This window comes from Rhea pennata, chromosome 1 (genome assembly GCF_028389875.1).
Source record: "Rhea pennata isolate bPtePen1 chromosome 1, bPtePen1.pri, whole genome shotgun sequence".
In the NCBI taxonomy this organism is placed as follows: domain Eukaryota; kingdom Metazoa; phylum Chordata; class Aves; order Rheiformes; family Rheidae; genus Rhea; species Rhea pennata.
The window spans coordinates 216,332,528-216,352,286 of NC_084663.1; the positions used below are offsets into that span (position 1 = coordinate 216,332,528).

Consider the following 19,759-nt stretch of genomic DNA (forward strand, 5'->3'; position numbering starts at 1 on the left):
TCCCTGATTGCCCTCCTGTCCTTCATGTGTCCAGAACACAAACGGACTCATGAGGACGTGCTCTCTGGTGTTCTCAGGCAGTGTGGTGAAGCTTTCCAGCCCAGGGTCCCCTGGATGCTCCCTGTGTCATGGAGCAGGGTGGCTGCCCACCAGGGCTGGGGGATGGGAGCCAGGGATGGCAGCACGGCAGGCAGGGCAGCATCTACATGGACCAGGACAAGAAGACCTGAGAAGCTCTGCTGGCAGCCACCTGGGCAAGCCATTGTCTTGACAGCCATGCGTGGAAAAGGTCTGAGGCCAGGCTGGGAATTCACATCTGGGGTTGGGATGAGCAAGGCGCAAGGCTAGGAATAGGCGAAGCTGTGGCACAGCTCAGGAAAGGACCAAGAGCAAGGGAGAATTTAAATGCAGCTCTTGAGCAAAGCAGGAAGTCCACGATGGGGCATCTCAGTCACAAGTCTGATCTGCAGTTGCACAGCCGCACAATGCCAGGGCTGACCTTGAATGAAAGCAGCTAACCCTTATGAAATGGGGAGGGGAAGAGGTTGCAGACCCTGAAACTTGCCTTTCTCAAAGACGGACATATCATGGGCCTTTTCCCAGGCATCAGGGACCTCTCCCACTCACCATGATGATAGATCATTATCATCCAGTAGTGCATAGACAACAGCCTCGTAATCACATCAGCCAGCTCCTCCAGCACCCATGGGTGAATCCCCTCTGGCCCTGAGCACATGAATACCTCTAGCACTGAGAAGTTCTCAACCTACAGCTCCCTGCTGTTGGCTCTCCCTTTGCTTTTCCAGCACTGGGACCTGTTGAGCTGGGAGAGGCTTTGCCCATGAAGGCTGAGGCTGAGAAGAGTACTTGAGCCTTCCCCATATTGTCCCTTGCTGTGTTATCTCCCCAACATTTAGCCCACATTTTCTATGAACTTCCTTTTGCTCTTAGTCTACCTGTAGGATCACATCTTATCACACCTAATATGGTCACTTGTCCTTGCTGTGGCCCGTCTGATTTCATCCCTAAGGACTCAAGCAATATTTTACACTCTCCAGTTGCATTGCCTTGTCTTCTTTCCTCTCCTCTTGCACTCTCACTTTTTGCATTTTATGCATTCTATGGTTTAATGGGCAGTCAGAGTATAATCATATGTGACTTCATAGTAATTACCACAATGTCCTAAATAGCACAGAGGTGTCTGCCCAGGTTGTGGGTGAAGTGGAGGGACATGGGGCTTGACATTATCCAGTTCTATATTCAGTAGAGAGTCCAACTATGTGGAGTTTCTGTTGTTGATTTGTTTTTAGGTATAGGTCATGTGAGATCTGAGCTGGGATGGAGCATGACTTACATGCCACGTGGGAATTCAATGGCTCCTACTACCAGCCTTCAACTTTCCTCATGATGGGCATCCCAGGGCTGGAAGCCCTTCACCACTGGATCTCCATTCCTTTCTGTGCATTGTACTTTATTGCCCTCTTGGGGAACTGTTTGATCCTCTTCATCATCAAGAAGACCCAAAGTCTTCATGAACCGATGTATTACCTCCTCTCTATGCTGGCGGTCACTGACCTGGGCTTGGCTTTGTGTACACTGCCTACTACTCTGGGCATTTTTTGGTTTAATGTCCGAAGGATTGAGTTTGACACTTGCCTTACTCAGATGTACTTTATCCACATACTGTCCCTAATTGAATCCTCTGTGCTCCTGGCAATGGCATTTGATCGGTTTGTTGCTATCTCCCATCCACTGAGATACCCATCCATATTGACCAAGACAACTGTCATAAAAATAGGGCTGGCAATTATATTGAGAAGTGTACTTTCCCTCCTTCCAGTACCCTTCTTGCTCAAGAGATTAACCTATTGCAAGAAGACTGAGCTTTCTCATTCATTTTGCTTCCATCCTGATATCATGAACCTAGCATGTGCAGACATAAAAGTCAATGTCTTCTATGGTATGATTATTCTCTTATCAACAGTGGGAATGGACTTCATCTTCATTGTGTTATCCTACATTCTGATCATTAAAACTGTTATCAGCCTTGCAACCAAGGATGAGTGTCTCAAGACTTTGAATACATGTGTCTCTCATATCTGTGCTGTCCTAATATTCTTCATCCCAATGATTGGACTGTCCATGATACATCGCTTTGGAAAGAACATCCCTCCCTTGGTTAACACCTTGGTGGCCTATACCTACCTTATAATCCCCCCTGCTCTCAACCCTATTATCTATAGCATAAAATCAAGCCACATCCGGGGGGCTTTGCTCAGAGCACTGCGGAGGAAGAGCTAGCCCAGCTGACAGCTTCCTCCACCAGTTCTGGTAGCAAGTGCAAGTAGACTGGTTTCTTGGCACTCCATTAGCTGAGATCACTGTCTTAGGATGAAAGAACTGCAAATCCACTTGGGAGCTACACCTCAGCCCAGACTTGTGGTTTCCCCTTTTTTTTGTCCTAGTGTGACATTTGGTTCCATCTGTGAACACTCCAGGCTTTGATGCCAGTGTTACATACAGATAGAGGGACCCAACTGTATGGAGAAAATTGTGGGAAAATGGTCTACCTAACTTTCTCTTTTCAGGTCACACAGTGAAGTGGATCAAATAGCCTCTGTAACGCATGTTATGCAAACTGTGGTAGCCAGATAACAGAGTTTAACCTTCACTCAGACCACCTAGCGCAGGGTCATCACTCCCTCATGCCATAGGATAGCTAGCCCAGGTGGCAAGCTCTACCAGGCAGGGCTTGGACCAAGAGTTTGGAATCACCCTGAATATCCCAGTCATTATTTGCTCAACTGAGAACATCCCACAGGAGCCTCATTTCCAGGGCCTGGGCATAGAGTATTTTCTGAGAATGAGATCCCTTTAAGTGGGCCTCTAGCACTGTCAGCCCTCCCCTAAAAAGACACAGCCTTCATCTTCATTTGTGTTTCTAAATTGCCATGTACACCAACAGTACTACTTTTTCATCTCTTGTTGATTTCATTGAGCCTTACTATCTTTCCAAGTTTAATGTTCCAGTCATTGCTTTGCACTGAATTTAATGTATGTGTGTATTAGAATACAATAACCTTAATAAAAACTCTACCAGGTCAAAAGACATCGTGAAATCTTTTTTCTTGGTTATATAACATGTTATACTAGGCTAGTTTGGCATAAAATCTTCAGGATTTACTGTACAGGATTGTATGCATTATGTTTTCTTTGGATGGTGCCTGAGAGTCTGGTGTACTTGGCATTCTTGATACTGATTATGGAGGGTTCTATTTCCAAGACGGAATAGTAATGACTAAACTTCCTGACACTATGACCACATACTAAAATCTTCTGACTGGGATCAATAAGACACTGATGTACATCTCAGAGAACAGGGGGAGCTTCCAGTCCCTCCACAGGTGGGAACTGATAGCATCTCCCAGTGTCTTACTGCTCTGCTGTAGGATGGGTCTCAACTAGGCACACAGTAGGATTTCATGATCGTGATCCTGGCTTTTTTTTTCCCCTGCAGAGAGAATAAAATTGCCCAGAAGCTTCCATGCCACCAACTGATGGATCCATATTTTTGTTGCTTGCGTGCCATAGTTTGGCCAGCCTGGAACAAGGTGCAGACTATGAAGAAATGGTCAGTATTGACCTTGGAAGGGTGAAACAACAGAGCAATATAAGTAGGAACGAAACTTCATACCAGAATTGGCCTGCTAAGCACTTACTACTTCCTTTGGAGAGTTTCAGACTAAGATAGGACTGCTCTATTCATAACCATATTTAGAAGAAATAGAGAAAAGAGTAATGAGGGTACATCTCCATAGAAAAATGGAAAGGTAGAAGGGAAGATTCCCGAGGGAAGGATTCCCAGGCCACTATTTGTTTGGGATATTGCTGGTTATTTTCCTGAAGATCCCTGGGGGTAATTGCACAGAGTAAAGTACTACTCAGCAAAATACCACCAAACCCTCTGCCTCAGTGGTAGGCACAGTCAGGCTCAAAGCGCAGGCCCCTCTTGCCTAGGAAACACCAAGGCAGCAGCAAAAGCTACTGGATGTAAATAGTCTAATGGGAGCACTCTTTGCTCAAAGTATTTACAGCCCACCTCAGTGCTAGTATCTAGCTTTTATCAGAGGAAAGTCTAACATAAGGGAATAAACAGTTTTCAGCAGAAAAGCCTAAAGAAGAACTTTACTGGGAAGAAGCATTGCCTGCAGGACCCTGCACAGCATTGCCCCCGGTCTGAAAATTTCCAGATAGTTTCTCCCTGGACTGCTCTGCTTCTTAGCTATGACCATTTTGAGAAACAACAAAAGCCCAAAGAGCCTGTACCTCAAGTGAATGTGCGTTTGGGTGGTAGGGGCAGCCAAGGAAGAAGTGTATGGACAACTTATTACAATACCAGGAGACCACAAAGAAGTGAGGCTTACGGTACAGTTGGCACACCTCCATTACGTGGTTCAGCAGAGCATTATCTCTCTCCCTATCCACTTCCAAACCTATATAGACAGAGGGTACTAAGCAGATGCCCAAGTATATTTGGGAACCTCTAAGTAAGGTGCCATCTTTTAGGAACGCATGTTCAAAAATCTAATTTTGAATGCCTCAGGGAATGGAAAAGGTAATTGTAGTTTAACATTTGCGTAAGAGAAAAACAAGATAGAAGAATCACTTAAATTGGCTAACTCTTATTCTGTGATGCCCTGAGCACCATTTGTATCATGCAATCACAGTATTTGCCAATGAATTTATTTCCTAAGAGGCACAGGAAGAGCAGTGGGAAACATAAATAGCTTGCACGGCACAGCGTGTTTACCTTAAAAAATATCAGACACAGAGTGTCAGGATCCCCAGTCTTGAAACCTGCAGTTCTGAATCTCCTCTGCTCCACTGTTCTCCTGCTTGGTCTTGCTGTGGTAGCTGTAGAAAATGTAGTTTACTTCCAGTATAAGCTGTAGGGAGCCATGTTGTATTTCCCAGCTGGGCTGGTGCTTGCAGAACTTCCTCTGTTTTTGCCCACAATCTGAATGTGTTCTGGTTTGACTGAAGCACCACAAGTCCAGACTAGACCATGCTAGACCCATGGATGTCTGAGAGTCGGGTGCAGGTCAGGTCTGATAAGCTGTGAGGTCCTGAGTTCAGATCCACTGAAAAAGCCAATGCTTCTACTAACTCTAGGGTTTGGGATGGGTTAATTCCTGGGAGATGACCTTTCCTGCTGTGCATTCCTGCAGGGAAAATGAGTATCCTGCAACTCCCAGTTTTAAGTTTTGCTTTTTGGCCACGTGAGCCCTGGTGTCAGCAGATTCAGCATCCAAAGCAGAGGAAGGAGAGAGGCATTGAGGGGGCACAGAACATTGTTATGGCTTGAACTAGCCAGAAATCAAGATTTCTAGTTTGTGTCATTTACTTTCACTTTGGACTTGTTCCAAACTGAATCCCAAATGAATCATAGAATAGAATCATAGAATCAGTAAGGTTGGAAGGGACCTCTGGAGATCATCTAGTCCAATCCCCCTGTTTAACCAGGGTCACCTAGAGCGTGTTAGACGGGGTTGCATCCAGGCGGGCCTTGAAAATCTCCAGAGAAGGAGACTCCACAACCTCTCTGGGCAACCTGGTCCAGTGCTCTGCCACTCTCACAGGGAAGAAATTCCCTCTCACATTCAGGTGGAACTTCCTGTGCTTCAGTTTGTGCCCATTGCCTCTTGTCCTGTCAGATGGGACAACTGAAAAGAGTTTGTCTCTGTCCCCCTGACATCCTCCCTTCAGAGATTTTTTTCTTTTTGCACCCCAAATTTCCTGAGAAGTGAGAATGCAGAGGAAACTTCCAACTGAAAATACCAAACAGAACTGTTTCACAAAGGGTGTTCCCACCCATGGGAGAGATTCCCTGCCTCGGCCCTGGACACTGGAGCAGGGTAGGGAGCAGCGAGCAAGGTGGTGGCTCAAGAGGGTCCTTGGAGCCCTTGGTAAGGGGCACCCTGGCAGGTTCCCAAGTAGGAGGCATCTATCCAAGATCACATTCACTTTGCCACAGGGTTGAAAGCAGCCCTAGTACAGAGTCCTGTGAGCTCCCCAGGCAGGAGGGACATCGCTGTGGTTCACAGGGATGGGAGGCTGGTGTGTGTGTGTGGGGGGGGGGGTGGCCAAGTACTAGTGACAGGAAGGACAGCTGTGGTCAGCCTGCCCAAGGGCCCTTTTCTCTAAAGTCAATAAACTTAAGGCTCAGATGATCACTCAGAGCTGCATGTCTGCTTTAGGAGCTGGAGCATGGCAATGCAACTTACGTGGCCATGTACTGTTCGTAGTTGTACATACAACTGGAAAGTGTGAGAGAACCTGCTGGAATAGGAAACCACAGGTAGCTCTTAATGTGAGAGGGTGAGACAAGACAAGATGAAGAGAAGGAAAGGAAAATGGAGAAAGGAAAGGAAAATAAGGAAGGATCATTAGCTATCCTTGCAACACTTTATTCTTCTTGACCATATCCACATGCCTAGCCTTTCTCCCTCTCCTAAATAAGATGGCTTTACTCCATTTCTCATTGGGCGCTGGCTGGTGCTTGCTTCTGCCTGAGCATTGCCTGGGCCAGAGCTACCCGGCAGCAATTGGAGCTGTCCCTGGAGAAAGGAACCCATTAAACAGTGTGGATGTTTGGGGACAAGGCTCAAGCCCATGCTCTGCTTGCATTAGTACGGGCACGATGGGTATGACTCAAAACACAGCAAGCTCCCGCCCATGACATGAGTGTATTTATAAAATAACAACTGAGTTGCAAATGGAGATGATCAGGCAGCTTTTCTACTTCCAAGTGATGCCAAAAAGTATAGGAAGAAACCATTTGATCAAACCACAGATTAAGGTGAAGTTTTAATTTTATTTCAAAAATGGTTTGATTTTGAATGATTTTTTTTTTTTTTTTTTTTAGTTTTTATTCTCTTTTCATTCTGAGGTAGTATTTTGGTTTGATTTACACTTTTTACTGATGAGGTGATATGGAAAAATGGTTACGTACTCACAAAGTCGCTTAGCTGATGTGGGTTACTAGGGTTTTAAGAGAAAAACATATTTAGATGAAAAATTTTGATCAACTGCAGTAACCCGAGAAGACAAGTATCAATAGCATTGGCCACTCCATTAAGACTATCTGTCCAGTCCACAAAAGTAGCCAGCTTTCAAAATCTGAGCATATGGACTTTCACAATCCTTGGGAGATGCTGTCCCAGAAGTGGAAAAGGTCCAAGACACAGCAGCAGAGGGCTAGGAGGGACACCAAGCGCCTAAATGCAAATAGCTGGATGTGAAAACCGTATTTTTCCAGAGAAGAAGGAGGTCCAAGCTCTGCACGAAGCAATCAGATGAAGTCCAAAATAACCTAGCAAGATCTAAAAGAAACAGGCTATTTCTCAGAAAATTTCCCTCAGAAAACAGGGATTGCAACTGTTAATGCTAACAAAAATACAGAAGAGCCAAGTAATCGTATGCATCAGGTTTTACACGAATCTATCAAGGTGCTGGAAGAGGTCTAATTGTCCCACGTGTGACTGCCACATTCACTTTTTGCAGGGGCATCTGATACCTGCTATCAAAGCAAGTGTGACCCAGTCCAGTAACCCCTTCAGGTGGCCACTCCTGCCAAGGGCTGTTGCGGCCGGAGAAATGCCCGTTTCTTTGGCTAGGGGTGCATGCTGCACCAGAGGCGGAGCAATTCAGGCAGCGAAGTTCATCCATGATCTCATTTTCTTCCCAAACCTTTTCGGTCTGCTTGCAATGCAAAGAGGCCCTGCAGTCCTTGCAGGGCATATATTTAGAAAGCAGAGGTCAACAGGCCAAATCCACAGAACACATCCAAATTTGTCATTCCCCTGGGACAGTTTACACAGCTATCACCCAGTGGAAATCAATGGAGCTGTGCACATTCACCTCTGCAGAGAGCTGGTCCCACGGGGTTAATAAGATAGATCTCGTTATAACAACCTCTTATGCATATTTCTTTTTAGAAAGCTTGAAATTACTGGAGGTTGAAAAATAGGAAAACAGCTAAAAGGGCTTTTGAGGACGCATCATATGTTCCCATCTCACTGACAAATTGCCAGTAGGAGAAGCAGAAAGGATCATTCAAATGCTGAAAATTGCTCCACTGCCTGCTTCATCCTGGGAAGATGGAGCCTCAGACCCATCTTGGCTCCGTGAGAGAAGCCTGGTCAGTGTTTGTGTGTTTACACTGCGATCAGCTTTGGTGGCTGCTGCTAGTGGTTCTCTGGCTAGGACAGTTTTATTGTCTGCAGGTGGTCATGTTTTGCTAAATGTGACTACTGGGGCTTCCCAGTGGAAGGAGCAGCCTGGGAAAATAATTCGTATTTGCTGGTGTTTTTAAAGATGATCCAATTTTTATCTCTTCAGAAAGGAAGCTCCATACAGGACCTGGTCTTCATTGCGCTAGCAATCCAAAATCATTATTCACATCTGAAAACATTGGTGGATTTATCAACACCAAAGAGCTAAAGATGAACTGAAACATCTAGGGATAATTCACTGTGTTTGTGTGTGTGTGTGTGTGTGTGTGTCTCCCAGTCACATTCTCTTATAAGAAATGAATAGGATGGCAGATTTTTTTCTGGAGATTCACACTATAATTACATTTCAGTAACCAGCAGGTAAGTTGGCTCAGATAATTGCTGGCAATAACTGAAGTGTTTTGTTTCTTCAACGTGCGTCTTAATGTAAGTAGTTTGCTGAAAATTTCATCAATAAAATGACTTTTAGGCAACTTGATATTAACAGTCTATTTGCACTGTCTATAACGTGTGTATAAAAGGCTAAAAGCTGTTGCTATAAGAATGTCACTCTTATATGTTATAGATTCAAGATGGAAAAAAATCCAACATCAGGGAATAATAAGTGACCCATGTTTTAGAGAAGAGGCTTCACCACAGAGAGGCAGTAGAAAGAGAAGTTCTTTTCAACCAAATATTACCTTTAGAACGGTCTATATTAGCAAAGTGCATAAAAACATTTTGCATCATTGTTTTACATGGCATAAAAGTTATTGTAAGAAAACTCAGTAATGTAGCAAACTGGGCTTATGTACTTGACCGCATGCCACAAATACAACGCAGGAGAGCCAATGGATTTATCTAAAACAAGGGCAGAACGTGGCCAAGGGGACCGCAGCTCACTGCTAGGTCCCCAGGAGAGTAAGATGCACCCAAGGCTGTCACTGGTGCAGCTCATTGCCTTCTCCCTCTTCGGTCAGCATGCCCACCAAACCTTTTTTGCTATCTTATCTGCCATTCTTGGATTACAAGACTACCAGAAACTTACAGATATATAATAAGCTTTATGGGGATGAAAAATGAATAGTGATCAGAAATTTCCTTTCTATAGGTATTCTGATATTTCACTGTATGTTTTCAGGAGGAAGAGATGAAAAACCGTTTTGTACATGCACACAAATATGTATGCATGTCTCAACAAATATGCATGTCTGTGGGTGGGTGTACAGTATTGGGGATAGTGAAGCAGGGAGGCAGTACAGGAAGTTTCACAAAGTATGTTTCTAACAGAATAGTGCAGTAGATCAGGAAAAAATCATGCAAAATTGAAGTTCTTAGATCTATCATTTCAAGTGTTGATATTATAATATGTTCTGTTTAAAATAATTCACGCATTTCCTGATCAGATTCAAAGATCGCAATTTTTTGAGTGTATATGTTGTTGTAGATAGCCATAATTGGCTAAAAGAATAAGAGAGGAGCTCTCCGTATGCACCTTGCGTCTGTATAGGTGTAGCAGCTGTAAGATACCATTGCATCTCTCAAGCATAGCCCCTTGGCATTCACAGTCATGGGAAAGGATTTTTAATGGTGTTTTTTCTCTTGCCCTTGCAGTGCAGGAAGTGGGATGGACTAGCGTGACTGCGCATCGCCTTGTGTGCCATGCCCTTCCCCAACAGCTCTGATCTCAGCCCTTCCTCCTTCATCCTGGCCAGCATCCCTGGGCTGGAGGGTGCCCACTTCTGGATGGCGATCCCTCTGTGCTCCATGTACATCGTGGCCATCGCAGGCAACTGCGCAGTGCTGTTCATCGTGAAGACAGAGCCGAGCCTGCACGCTCCCATGTACTTCTTCCTCTGCATGCTGGCAGCCATCGACCTGGCCTTGTCCACGTCCACGGTGCCACGCGTCCTCTCCTTCTACTGGTTCAACACCAGGGAGATCAGCTTTGGTGCCTGCCTCCTCCAGATGTTCCTCATCCACACCCTCTCGGCCATCGAGTCCACCATCCTCCTGGCCATGGCCGTGGACCGGTACGTGGCCATCTGCCACCCTCTGCGACATGCTGCCATCCTCACCAATGCCCTGACAATGAAAATAGGCCTGGCAGCCATGATCAGGGGAGTCCTCTTCTTCCTGCCCTTACCCTTGCTCCTCCTGCCCCTTCCTTTCTGCAGCTCCCGAGTCCTGTCACACTCCTTCTGCCTGCACCAAGATGTGATGAACCTGGCTTGTGCCAACACCACTCCCAGCATGGTGTATGGTCTCACCGCTATCCTGCTGGTCATGGGGCTGGACGTCCTCCTCATCTGCATCTCCTACGTCCTGATCCTAAGGGCTGTCTTGAAGCTGGCGTCATGGAAGGAGAGGCTCAAGGCATTCAGCACCTGTGTTGCCCATATCTGTGTGGTTCTGGCCTTCTATGTGCCACTGATTGGGCTATCTGTGGTGCACAGGTTTGGGAGAGGCCTGGCTCCGTTGGTCCGTGTCACCATGGGCAACGTCTACATCCTGGTGCCTGCTGTGCTCAACCCCATCATCTACGGGGTGAGGACCAAACAGATACAAAGGAGGATCCTGAATTTAATTCACATATATAAAATCAGAACTGCTCAGTGACCCGTGCTCAGTTGTTGCCTCTTTTATCTTCACATCATCTCATCTTGTTTTTCACTCAGAGTCTCTGGAGCAGGGGCTGTCCTCTGTACAGCACATGGCCAGGAGACTCCTAAGCACTAACACAAGGCAGAAAATAAATAGTAATTGTAAACTCCTTTCGAAGGTGTTTACCTCCTCCAAACTTGGAGTGAATCTAGTAGGACAACCCTAATCCAACCGTGACCAGGCAGACAGCTTTGTGGCGGAGAAAAATGACTCAGCAAACTAATAAAAATATCTAGACTCTCCCCATGGCACTTCTTAGTTTCCATCTCTCCCACAGCAGTGAAAAAGCTGAGTGAATGCTACAGCTGTCTTTTCTTAAGTCGTACTCTACTGAATGATGTGGTTAATTCACTCGGTTTGTGCCTGTGGCACATTCACTTTCAAAAAATATCTTAATATAACAGAGGTTTTTGTCAGAAACTTTTGCTGTAACAACAATCCTTGAGTTAAATAATTACAGCAAGTGATATTATAAGTGTAAAAATTCACTTCGGAAAAAGGAATTCTCTGGTCTTGTTCTGACCTACTAGGTGTTCAGTCAAGACATCTCAGCCTCTTTATAGCAGACACTCTGGACAAACTTCAGACCTGGAGTTATTGGCAACAAAAGTTAAAATAATTTCAATTAATAATTACATTCAAGAAAATATCAATTTCTCTAGCAGAAAATAAATGAGTTGTAAATTTTATTCCCTTCATATCCTTCAGATGTGTGGACTTCCTAAAGAGTTATGACTCAATTTCAAGATCTTTCTCTTTCAAGATTTGCTTATACTTCCTAGATATCCCACATGAAATCAGAACCTCACAACCTTTTTTCTCTTTATTCTCTTTATTCTTTGAGCAGTAGGACACTGTTACAGAACCCTTGTAATACAATGGAAGCCAAAAAGCCATGGGTCCAACACAGAAGGTCTGGAAGCAAAGTGTATTTGCTTTGACAAATCCACAGGTTCACACTTTAGAAAGTAACTTTTTCACAATATATTTCTGCAGAATGAAAAAGGAAAAAAAACAACAAAAACTGCATTTAACCTTTTTCAGTTCCACCACTTTATGTTTTGGAAGAAGGTTAAAGATCCTGGGAAGGAACGTTGTGCGATAGAATTTTAAAATTAAACAAATTTAAACTGGGCATTCTCAGTTTCTTTTTTTCCCTGATCAGTTGACAATGTTTACTTTCTCTATCTTTTTTTTTATAATAGATCTGTTTCTTCACAAATAGAAAGAAACAAGCAAAATCTTATTTTTCTTCTCAGTTTAGACATTGTCCTTATTGTTGGCTATCATAAACTGTCGTCTTCGTTGTTGAGGTGTCTGCTTTGCCATGGGCAGGAATGCGTTTGCTGTTCCTACTTACCTACATTGCCACAGCCCTAGGAATTCCTCTGGTGAACGGTGTCAGAGAAGTGCTACGTCTAATTTGGACATGCTGGCTTTCAGTACATGAGGGATTAACAGAAGGTGAATCACTAGTGCACAAGACCTCACAGATCAAGACCTTTCCCAGGTGACTAGAACAATGCCAGGTGCTTTTAAGAAGCCTGATCAACAGGAGGCCCATGAGCTCATGAACACTTAAGTCTTCATCAGCAGATGATTATCACAGAATCACAGAGTAATTCAGCTTGGAAGGACCTCAGAAGGTCTCTAGCCCAACCTCCTGCTCAAAGAAGGGACATCTCTGGGGTCAAACTAAGTTGCTCAGGGTTTTTTCCAGTTGGGTAGTGAAAACCTCCAAGGGCAGAGGCTGCACAAGCTCTCTGGGCAGTTTGCTCCAATGCTGGACTGTCCCTGTGGGGAAAAATTTCTCCTCATATCCAGCTGCAACCTATCTTGTTTTAACTTATGCTCATCGTCTCTCATCCCTCTGCCACATGACACTGTGAAGAGCCTGCCTCCATCTCCTTGATAACCTCCTCCTAGGCAGAGGCTACGAGTCTGCCAAAGCCTTTTCTTCTCCAAGTTGAACAAGTCCCATTCCTTAGCCTCTCTTTATGGGGCATTGCTCCAACCCTCAGCCATTTTGGCGGTCCTCAGGTGAACTTAATTCAGTTTGTCTACGCCTTTCCTGTACTGGGAGGGGGGAGAAGCGCCTTCAGAGGTGGCCAGACTTTTGTAATTGCTGAGATGGGGGAGGAAGTTTATTATGGGTCTCATGGGGCTAGTGGGAATGTGCAAAATATATTATGGACCTTTTAGGGCCAGGGCCAAAGGTGGGCGAAAGGAGGGATCGGAATGGATTAGAGGAGAACAAATTGAGGAAAATGGACAGAGTAGCCACAGAGACCAAATACACAAACGCTAATGAACAGAGACAACAAAGAGCAGAGTTCTCAGGTTGCTGACCTCTGGAAATCATCTAGTCCAATGCCCTGCTCAAAGGAGGGTCACCTAGAGCAGGCTGCCCAGGACCGTATCCAGGTAGCTTTTGCATATCTCCAAGGATGGAGACTCCATAACCTCTCTGGGCAACCTCTTTCGGTGTTTGACTACCCTCACAGTGAAAAAGTTTTTCCTTATGTTCAGATGGACCTTCTTGTGTTTCTGCTTGTGCCCATTGCCTCTTGTCCTGTCACTGGGCACCACTAAGAAGAGACTACCTCACAGAATCACAGAATCACAGGATAGTTGAGGTTGGAAGGGACCTCTGGAGATCATCTAGTCCAACCTCCCCGCTCAGCCAGGGTCACCTAGAGCATGGTAGACAGAGTTGTATACAAGTGGGCCTTAAGATCTCCAGAGAAGGAGACTCCACCACCTCTCTGGGCAACCTGGTCCAGTGCTCCGTCACTCTCACAGGGAAGAAATTCCCTCTCACGTTTGGGTGGAACTTCCTGTGGTTCAGTTTGTGCCTGTTGCCTCTTGTCCTGTCGCTTGGCACTACTGAACAGTTTGTCCCCATCCTCTTGACACCCTCCTTTCAGGCACTTATAGATGTTGATAAGATCCCCTCCCCTTGAGTCTTCTCTTCCCCAGGCTGAACAGGCCCAGCTCTCGCAGCTGTTCCCCACAGGAGAGATGCTCTGTCCTTCCGGTTAACATAGGTCAAAGGGTAGCACACATGGAATTTTGCATCTTGTCCATAACATCTAGGTGTGCTAAAACAGGTAGCTTACCAAAGACATGCTGTCTTGCTTTGGGTCCTGCAAGAGATAGAAAAGTCATTGCAGTCTGGTGCATTTTCTTCCAACTGTAAGTTACCATATATTGCAGTCTGTAGTCTATATTGTAGTCCGTAGCTTCAGTTTCCTTGAAACAGATCTTTTTATAACCTTTCCTGCCACATTACAGCATGTTTTATTTCAAAACAAATATTTCCATCTAAGCAAGTTACAAGCAGTTGCCATCTGGGAGTTAAAAGCAATTCTGTCCCCTGTCATTTTTGTCGTATCCTGTTTTATTACAGCTTAGAAGGGTAACAAATTTGCATAAAAATGAAAACAATCTGTACCTGCCTAATATGATTTTGGCAAGTGTGAATGAATTTTTTCAGAGATGAGCTATGGACTTAAACTCTTTTCAGATGGCTGTGGCACTGAAAAATGGCTCCTTCTCGTTCTCCATATGTTCCTTATTTTGTTTCCTTTTGTGCTCAGAGAAAAAATAATAAAGAAAAATGAATTAACCATTCAGAAAATGCTATTTTTTTTACTTCCTAGCCATCTATTTTTCAAGAAGATGGCTAATAGAGCCTCAGAATAGGGAGGCATGATGAATTTCCCCTGGGTACCAGTAAAAACTGCGTGATGTTCTTGCTCTCCATCTAGTTTTCCCAAGTCCCAACATTAGGCAAGGAGCATTGCCCTGTAGGCACAGGGGAGCTGCAGCAAGGCCATTCCTGCTGCTGCCTGAGAGAGCCTGGTGGGACATGGGAAGGCTGAATGCTGGGACCTGTGTCTGAAACATTGGGGAACTTCTGACATAGGCGGCAACAACTTCTGTCATTGCATCATCTTTTTTAACCCCAGCGGTATAAATTTCTGTGGTTCCAGGCTCTCCCTGTAGGGTGTGTTAGGAGTTGATATGTTGCCCCAGAAATTGATTTTTTTTTTTATTTGCAAGACTTGCTTTTTAATTGAAAATGGCTTTGACAAAGATTTAACAGAGAGATTCTGTATTGAACATCACAAAACCAGCAAAAGGAGGTGCAGTCTGCTGCATAGCTGTGAAAGCAAAACACCTGGCAGTCACTTAGATCTGCTTCTAGTTGTATGACCTCTTTACACTTCAGTGTCTTCATATAACAGCGATGATGGTACTGATTTCCCTCTCAAAGCATGTGTTAGGATTATAGTTGAAAAGTAACAGAGAAAGGATGTACTGCTGCTATTTGGGAAGTATTTCATAAGTCATGCTGCTGCAGCATTAATTTAAAAGCTTGGTTATGTATGTGATTTAATCTTGAACAACCCCATTGCTCTGGAGTCTCCCCCGAATAAATACACTGCAAGAAAAGAGAAATCGAACTGGGCAAAATGTAGCTGTCTAGGAGGTCATCAGCAGTGAAGGGGTTAAAAATTGTTTATCTCTCTCTTTAATGACATAGAATCATAGAATCAGTAAGGTTGGAAGGGATCTCTGGAGATCATCTAGTCCAACCTTCCTGAAACAACCAGGATCACCTAGAGCATGGTAGACACGGTTGCATCCAGGCGGGCCTTGAAGATCTCCAGAGAAGGAGACTCCACAACCTCTCCGGGCAACCTGGTCCAGTGCTCTGTCACTGTCACAGGGAAGAAATTTCTCCGCAGATTCAGGTGGAACTTCCTGTGCTTCAGTTTGTGCCCATTGCCTCTTGTCCTGTCGCATGGGACAACTGAAAAGAGTTTGTCCCTGTCCCCTTGACACCCTCCCTTCAGGTACTTGCACACATTGATCAGATCCCCCCTCAGTCTGCTCTTCCCCAGGCTGAACAGGCCCAGCTCTCGCAGCCTTTCCTCATAGGGCAGGTGCCCCAGCCCTTTGATCATCTTCATAGCCCTATGCTGGACTCTCTCCAGTAGCTCCATGTCTCTCTTGTCCTGGGGAGCCCAGAACTGGACACAGCACTCGAGATGAGGCCTCCCCAGGGCTGAGCAGAGGGGCAGGATCACCTCCCTCGACCTGCTCACAACACTCTGCCTAATGCACCCCAGGAGACCATTGGCCTTCTTGGCCACAAGGGCACATTGCTGGCTCATGGTCAACTTGTCATCCACCAGCACTCCCAGGTCCTTCTCTGCAGAGTTGCTCTCCACAAGGTCAGCCCCCAGTTTGTACTGGTGCCTGGGGTTATTTCTCCCTAGATGCAGGACCCTGCACTTGCCCTTGTTGAACCTCATGAGGTTCCTCTCCGCCCAACTCTCCAGCCTCTCCAGGTCTCTCTGAATGGCAGCACAGCCCTCAGGTGTATCAGCAGAAAGGCAAGGCTGCCTGCTGGGGTTTATCTGGCAGATACATAAATATCTGCTGATCCCCACAGTGCAGAGACTCTGCCTGGAAACCTGCAGGAGTCAGGTGAGTTTTTGGGGTTAGGGCAACGATTTGTTTTTCTGCAATACAGTCTTTAATGTCCGGGCTCCTTCTGGGCAGCAGCAGCAATTGTTGCAACAGCCCCAGATCAGCAAAGCTTACAGGCAGGTGTCCTGTGTCTCATGCTGCTTTGGCCTGGGATTTATGTTCATGTTCCTGGTGCTCTCCACAGAAGAATGAAATACTAAGTAAAGCAAATCAGTGGAAGCAGCTGGGAGGAAGGGGGTGAGACCACTCTGCAGCTCTCTGCTGCACATGGTCTCAGTCCCAGGAAGACTCCGAAGGGTCTTGTGTGGACAGAAGTATTGACTTAATCTGTGTTGCAGGGTTATTTTTTTTCAATGAACCTTGTTTTTCCCAGTTCCAAGGGAAAAGGCATGATCTGAGCAACATGTGCAGATTTAGTGAGCTCCTGTCTTTTTGTAGGGGGGAGAATGGATATCACTAGGAAATTACGTTTGTAGGGGGAATTACCAAAAGACCATGGCACTGGCTCAGTGTTTCCCACTGAGATCTCATGTTTCTCAACCATGTCAAATATTCCTTGCTACTGTTTACATGAGCAAGCATCGTGGTGCAAAAAGACGGCTTCTGGAGAGCTATAGAGCTGGTGCTTATAACTTTATATCCCCACTATACACATTTCAGGAAGGTTTACCTTGGAGCAGGTCTAGGTCTGGTCTCTTATGCTGGACACCCTTCGAAGACTGGAGAGTACCAGATGTGCTCCTGGTGGAATCATCCAATTTTGTTTCATCCAAGAAGAATCCAGTCTGCAGGCTCCAAGATGTCCCATGATGTGGAATAAAGCACTTTAACTGGAATTTGGCAGGAAACTTTCTTCAAAAGTGCTTTCCTCAGCTAATGCAAGCAGCTGTTACAGGGTTGTCTGTGTGGAGGTTTTGAGCACCTAGACTGTATCTCAGCCCATTCTATGATTACCACTGACAATATCAAATCTAGGGTGTTTAATACTTTTTTACAGGGTGTAAGATCTCTCAATATATGCAGAAGACAAAAGCATTTCATGTCATCTCTGAACTCTACCGCCTTCTCCCACTCTCCCACTTTCCTCCTGGCTGGCATCCCCGGCCTGGAGAAGGAGCAGTTCTGGATTGCCTTCCCCTTCAGCATTATGTATGCCGTTGCTGTGCTGGGGAACATCACCCTGCTTGTCTTCATAAAGACAGAGCCAAGCCTGCACGAGCCCATGTACCTCTTCCTGGCCATGCTGGCCTTCACTGACCTCGTCCTCTCCACATCCTCTCTACCCAAAATGCTCAGCATCTTCTGGACAGGCTCTGGGCAGATCGGGTTTCTCTCCTGCCTTACTCAGTTGTTTTTCATCCACACCTTCTCGTCAGTGGAGTCGGGAGTGCTCATGGCCATGGCCTGGGATCGCTACATTGCCATCTGCTACCCACTCCGGCACTCCACCATCCTCTCCATGCCGGTGGTGCTGACCCTGGGGAGCGTGGTGCTGGTGCGTGGGGTCGTCCTCGTCAGTCCCATGTGCTTCCTGCTCCGCAGGATGTCCTTCTGCCAGCAGCACGTCATCTCCCACTCCTACTGCGAGCACATGGCTGTGGTGAAGCTGGCATGCGGGGAGACCAGAGTCAGTGTCGTTTATGGCCTCTTTGTGGCTTTTGTGGTGGCTGGGTTTGATGTGACTCTGATTGTTGTGTCCTACACTGTGATCCTTCGAGCAGTAATGAGGCTGCCATCCACAGAGGCAAGGCTCAAGGCCTTCAGCACTTGTGCATCCCACGTCTGTGTCATCTTGGCACTTTACATCCCTGCCCTCTTTACGTTCCTCACCCACCGGTTTGGCCAGAGCATCCCTCACCATGTCCATATACTGGTGGCCAATCTCTACCTGCTGGTGCCCCCCATGTTAAACCCCATTGTTTATGGAGTGAGAACCAAGCAGATCCGCGACAGATTGGTCTTCTTCTTCCGGTATAAGGGAACCTCACCCATACCTATGTGCATCATGCACAGAATTTACTGATGACTGTGGTAAATTAAATGAGGGTTAAAGTTACAACCCTTTATTCAGGAGGAATGCTTCCTCCATGCCTGGTGTTCAGACAGTGCACTCTTGCAGGAATCGCTACACTACCTCTTCTGTTAGCACAGTCCAGAGGCTTCCATTTATTGCATGGCAGAACTTGGCAGAAAGTCATCCAGTCTGGCTTTTACATCACTGGGAGATGAAGAGTTCACTTCTCACAGAAGTTAGACCCCTCACTGTTCAAATTCTTTCACTACCAAGGAAAAAAAGAAACCTCTCATGATTAAAAGAATTTCAGTGTGACTCTTAGTCTGAGTATTTCCAATGGAGCTTTCTGCAGTGGGTCTTGTTGTGTAAGCTGTGTTCCCTAGACTGTGTGATGGAAAGGAGCTGAGACAGGAATGGTCATTGTCCTTGTAGAAGGAAATTAATAAAATTCAAGTTTAGGCAGCATGCTTTATTTTTTATTTTTTTTAATAAGGCAGAAACCAAAATAACCCTATACTAGCAAATTCCAGAAGTCCTATATAAATACAAACCCTTTTAAAAATATCAGAATTTCTCACTGATGTAATTACTTGGAATGACCTATCACAGCTAGAGCATTTCTAACAGAATATCTCTATACTAATACAAGTCACCAATCCCAATAAACAGGCAAACACATTCTACAATGCCACTGCTTTATATCTGAAAAATGTAGGAAGCAGAATGAGATGAGGATCAGATGGTGACCCAAATTCAAGATACGAAATTCAAATGTATTATGGACCTTGCAGTATTTTTAGTGCAACTCAACAGCACTCAATACAGTAGATCTAGAGGAGATCTTTGACCTTGTCTGGCATTTCTCAGAGCTCTTTATCTTCAGTAGCAGCTCTGGCTATCATGACAGCCCATGAGGGGGTTCCAGGGTCTGTTATCACTCCATGAGGTGGATACCAGCAGGGATGCAAGAGGGGCTCCAGGAAAAGAAAATCTACTTCTGCTGAAGCTAAGTAGATGCTAGGCTGCAGAAAAATGGGAGTCGGCCCAAATTGTTGGCCCATTCAGCCAATTATTTTAATTTCAGCTCAGTTTATTCTATTTCTTCAGGTAAAAAAGAAGCAGCATTTCCCAGAGGCTTGTCAGGAATTGGAACCCCACTGTGAGAAACTCTCTACTGCACATTTAATGTGAAATTAGTCTGTAATCCAGGTAACTTCCTGTCAATTCCCTGGACACAGACAAGAGGGAGGGGAAGACAAAGGAGCAGAGATACAACTGCAGTTCAAATAATAACCAGTCTCAGAGC

The 19,759-nt window shown here is 45.4% G+C and overlaps 3 protein-coding genes across 3 annotated transcripts; all 3 read left to right on the forward strand.

Moving 5' to 3' along the window:
- Positions 1 to 1,338: 1,338 nt before the first annotated feature.
- LOC134147183 (olfactory receptor 51G2-like) lies at positions 1,339 to 2,301 on the forward strand. Its single transcript, XM_062588109.1, has one exon. The coding sequence runs from the start codon at positions 1,339 to 1,341 to the stop codon at positions 2,299 to 2,301; it is 963 nt and encodes a 320-aa protein (XP_062444093.1).
- Positions 2,302 to 9,935: 7,634 nt separating this feature from the next.
- Positions 9,936 to 10,892, forward strand: LOC134142020 (olfactory receptor 51E2-like). Its single transcript, XM_062578725.1, has one exon. It carries the CDS (start codon positions 9,936 to 9,938, stop codon positions 10,890 to 10,892), a length of 957 nt encoding a protein of 318 aa, XP_062434709.1.
- Positions 10,893 to 17,478: 6,586 nt separating this feature from the next.
- Positions 17,479 to 18,462, forward strand: LOC134147241 (olfactory receptor 52R1-like). The gene has a single exon (XM_062588238.1). It carries the CDS (start codon positions 17,479 to 17,481, stop codon positions 18,460 to 18,462), a length of 984 nt encoding a protein of 327 aa, XP_062444222.1.
- The last annotated feature ends 1,297 nt before the right edge of the window (positions 18,463 to 19,759 follow it).

Coding starts and splice junctions, on each gene's coding strand:
- LOC134142020 (XM_062578725.1), top strand. CDS start 9,936: ATGCCCTTCCCCAACAGCTCTGATCTCAGCCCTTCCTCCTTCATCCTG.
- LOC134147241 (XM_062588238.1), top strand. CDS start 17,479: ATGTCATCTCTGAACTCTACCGCCTTCTCCCACTCTCCCACTTTCCTC.
- LOC134147183 (XM_062588109.1), top strand. CDS start 1,339: ATGGAGCATGACTTACATGCCACGTGGGAATTCAATGGCTCCTACTAC.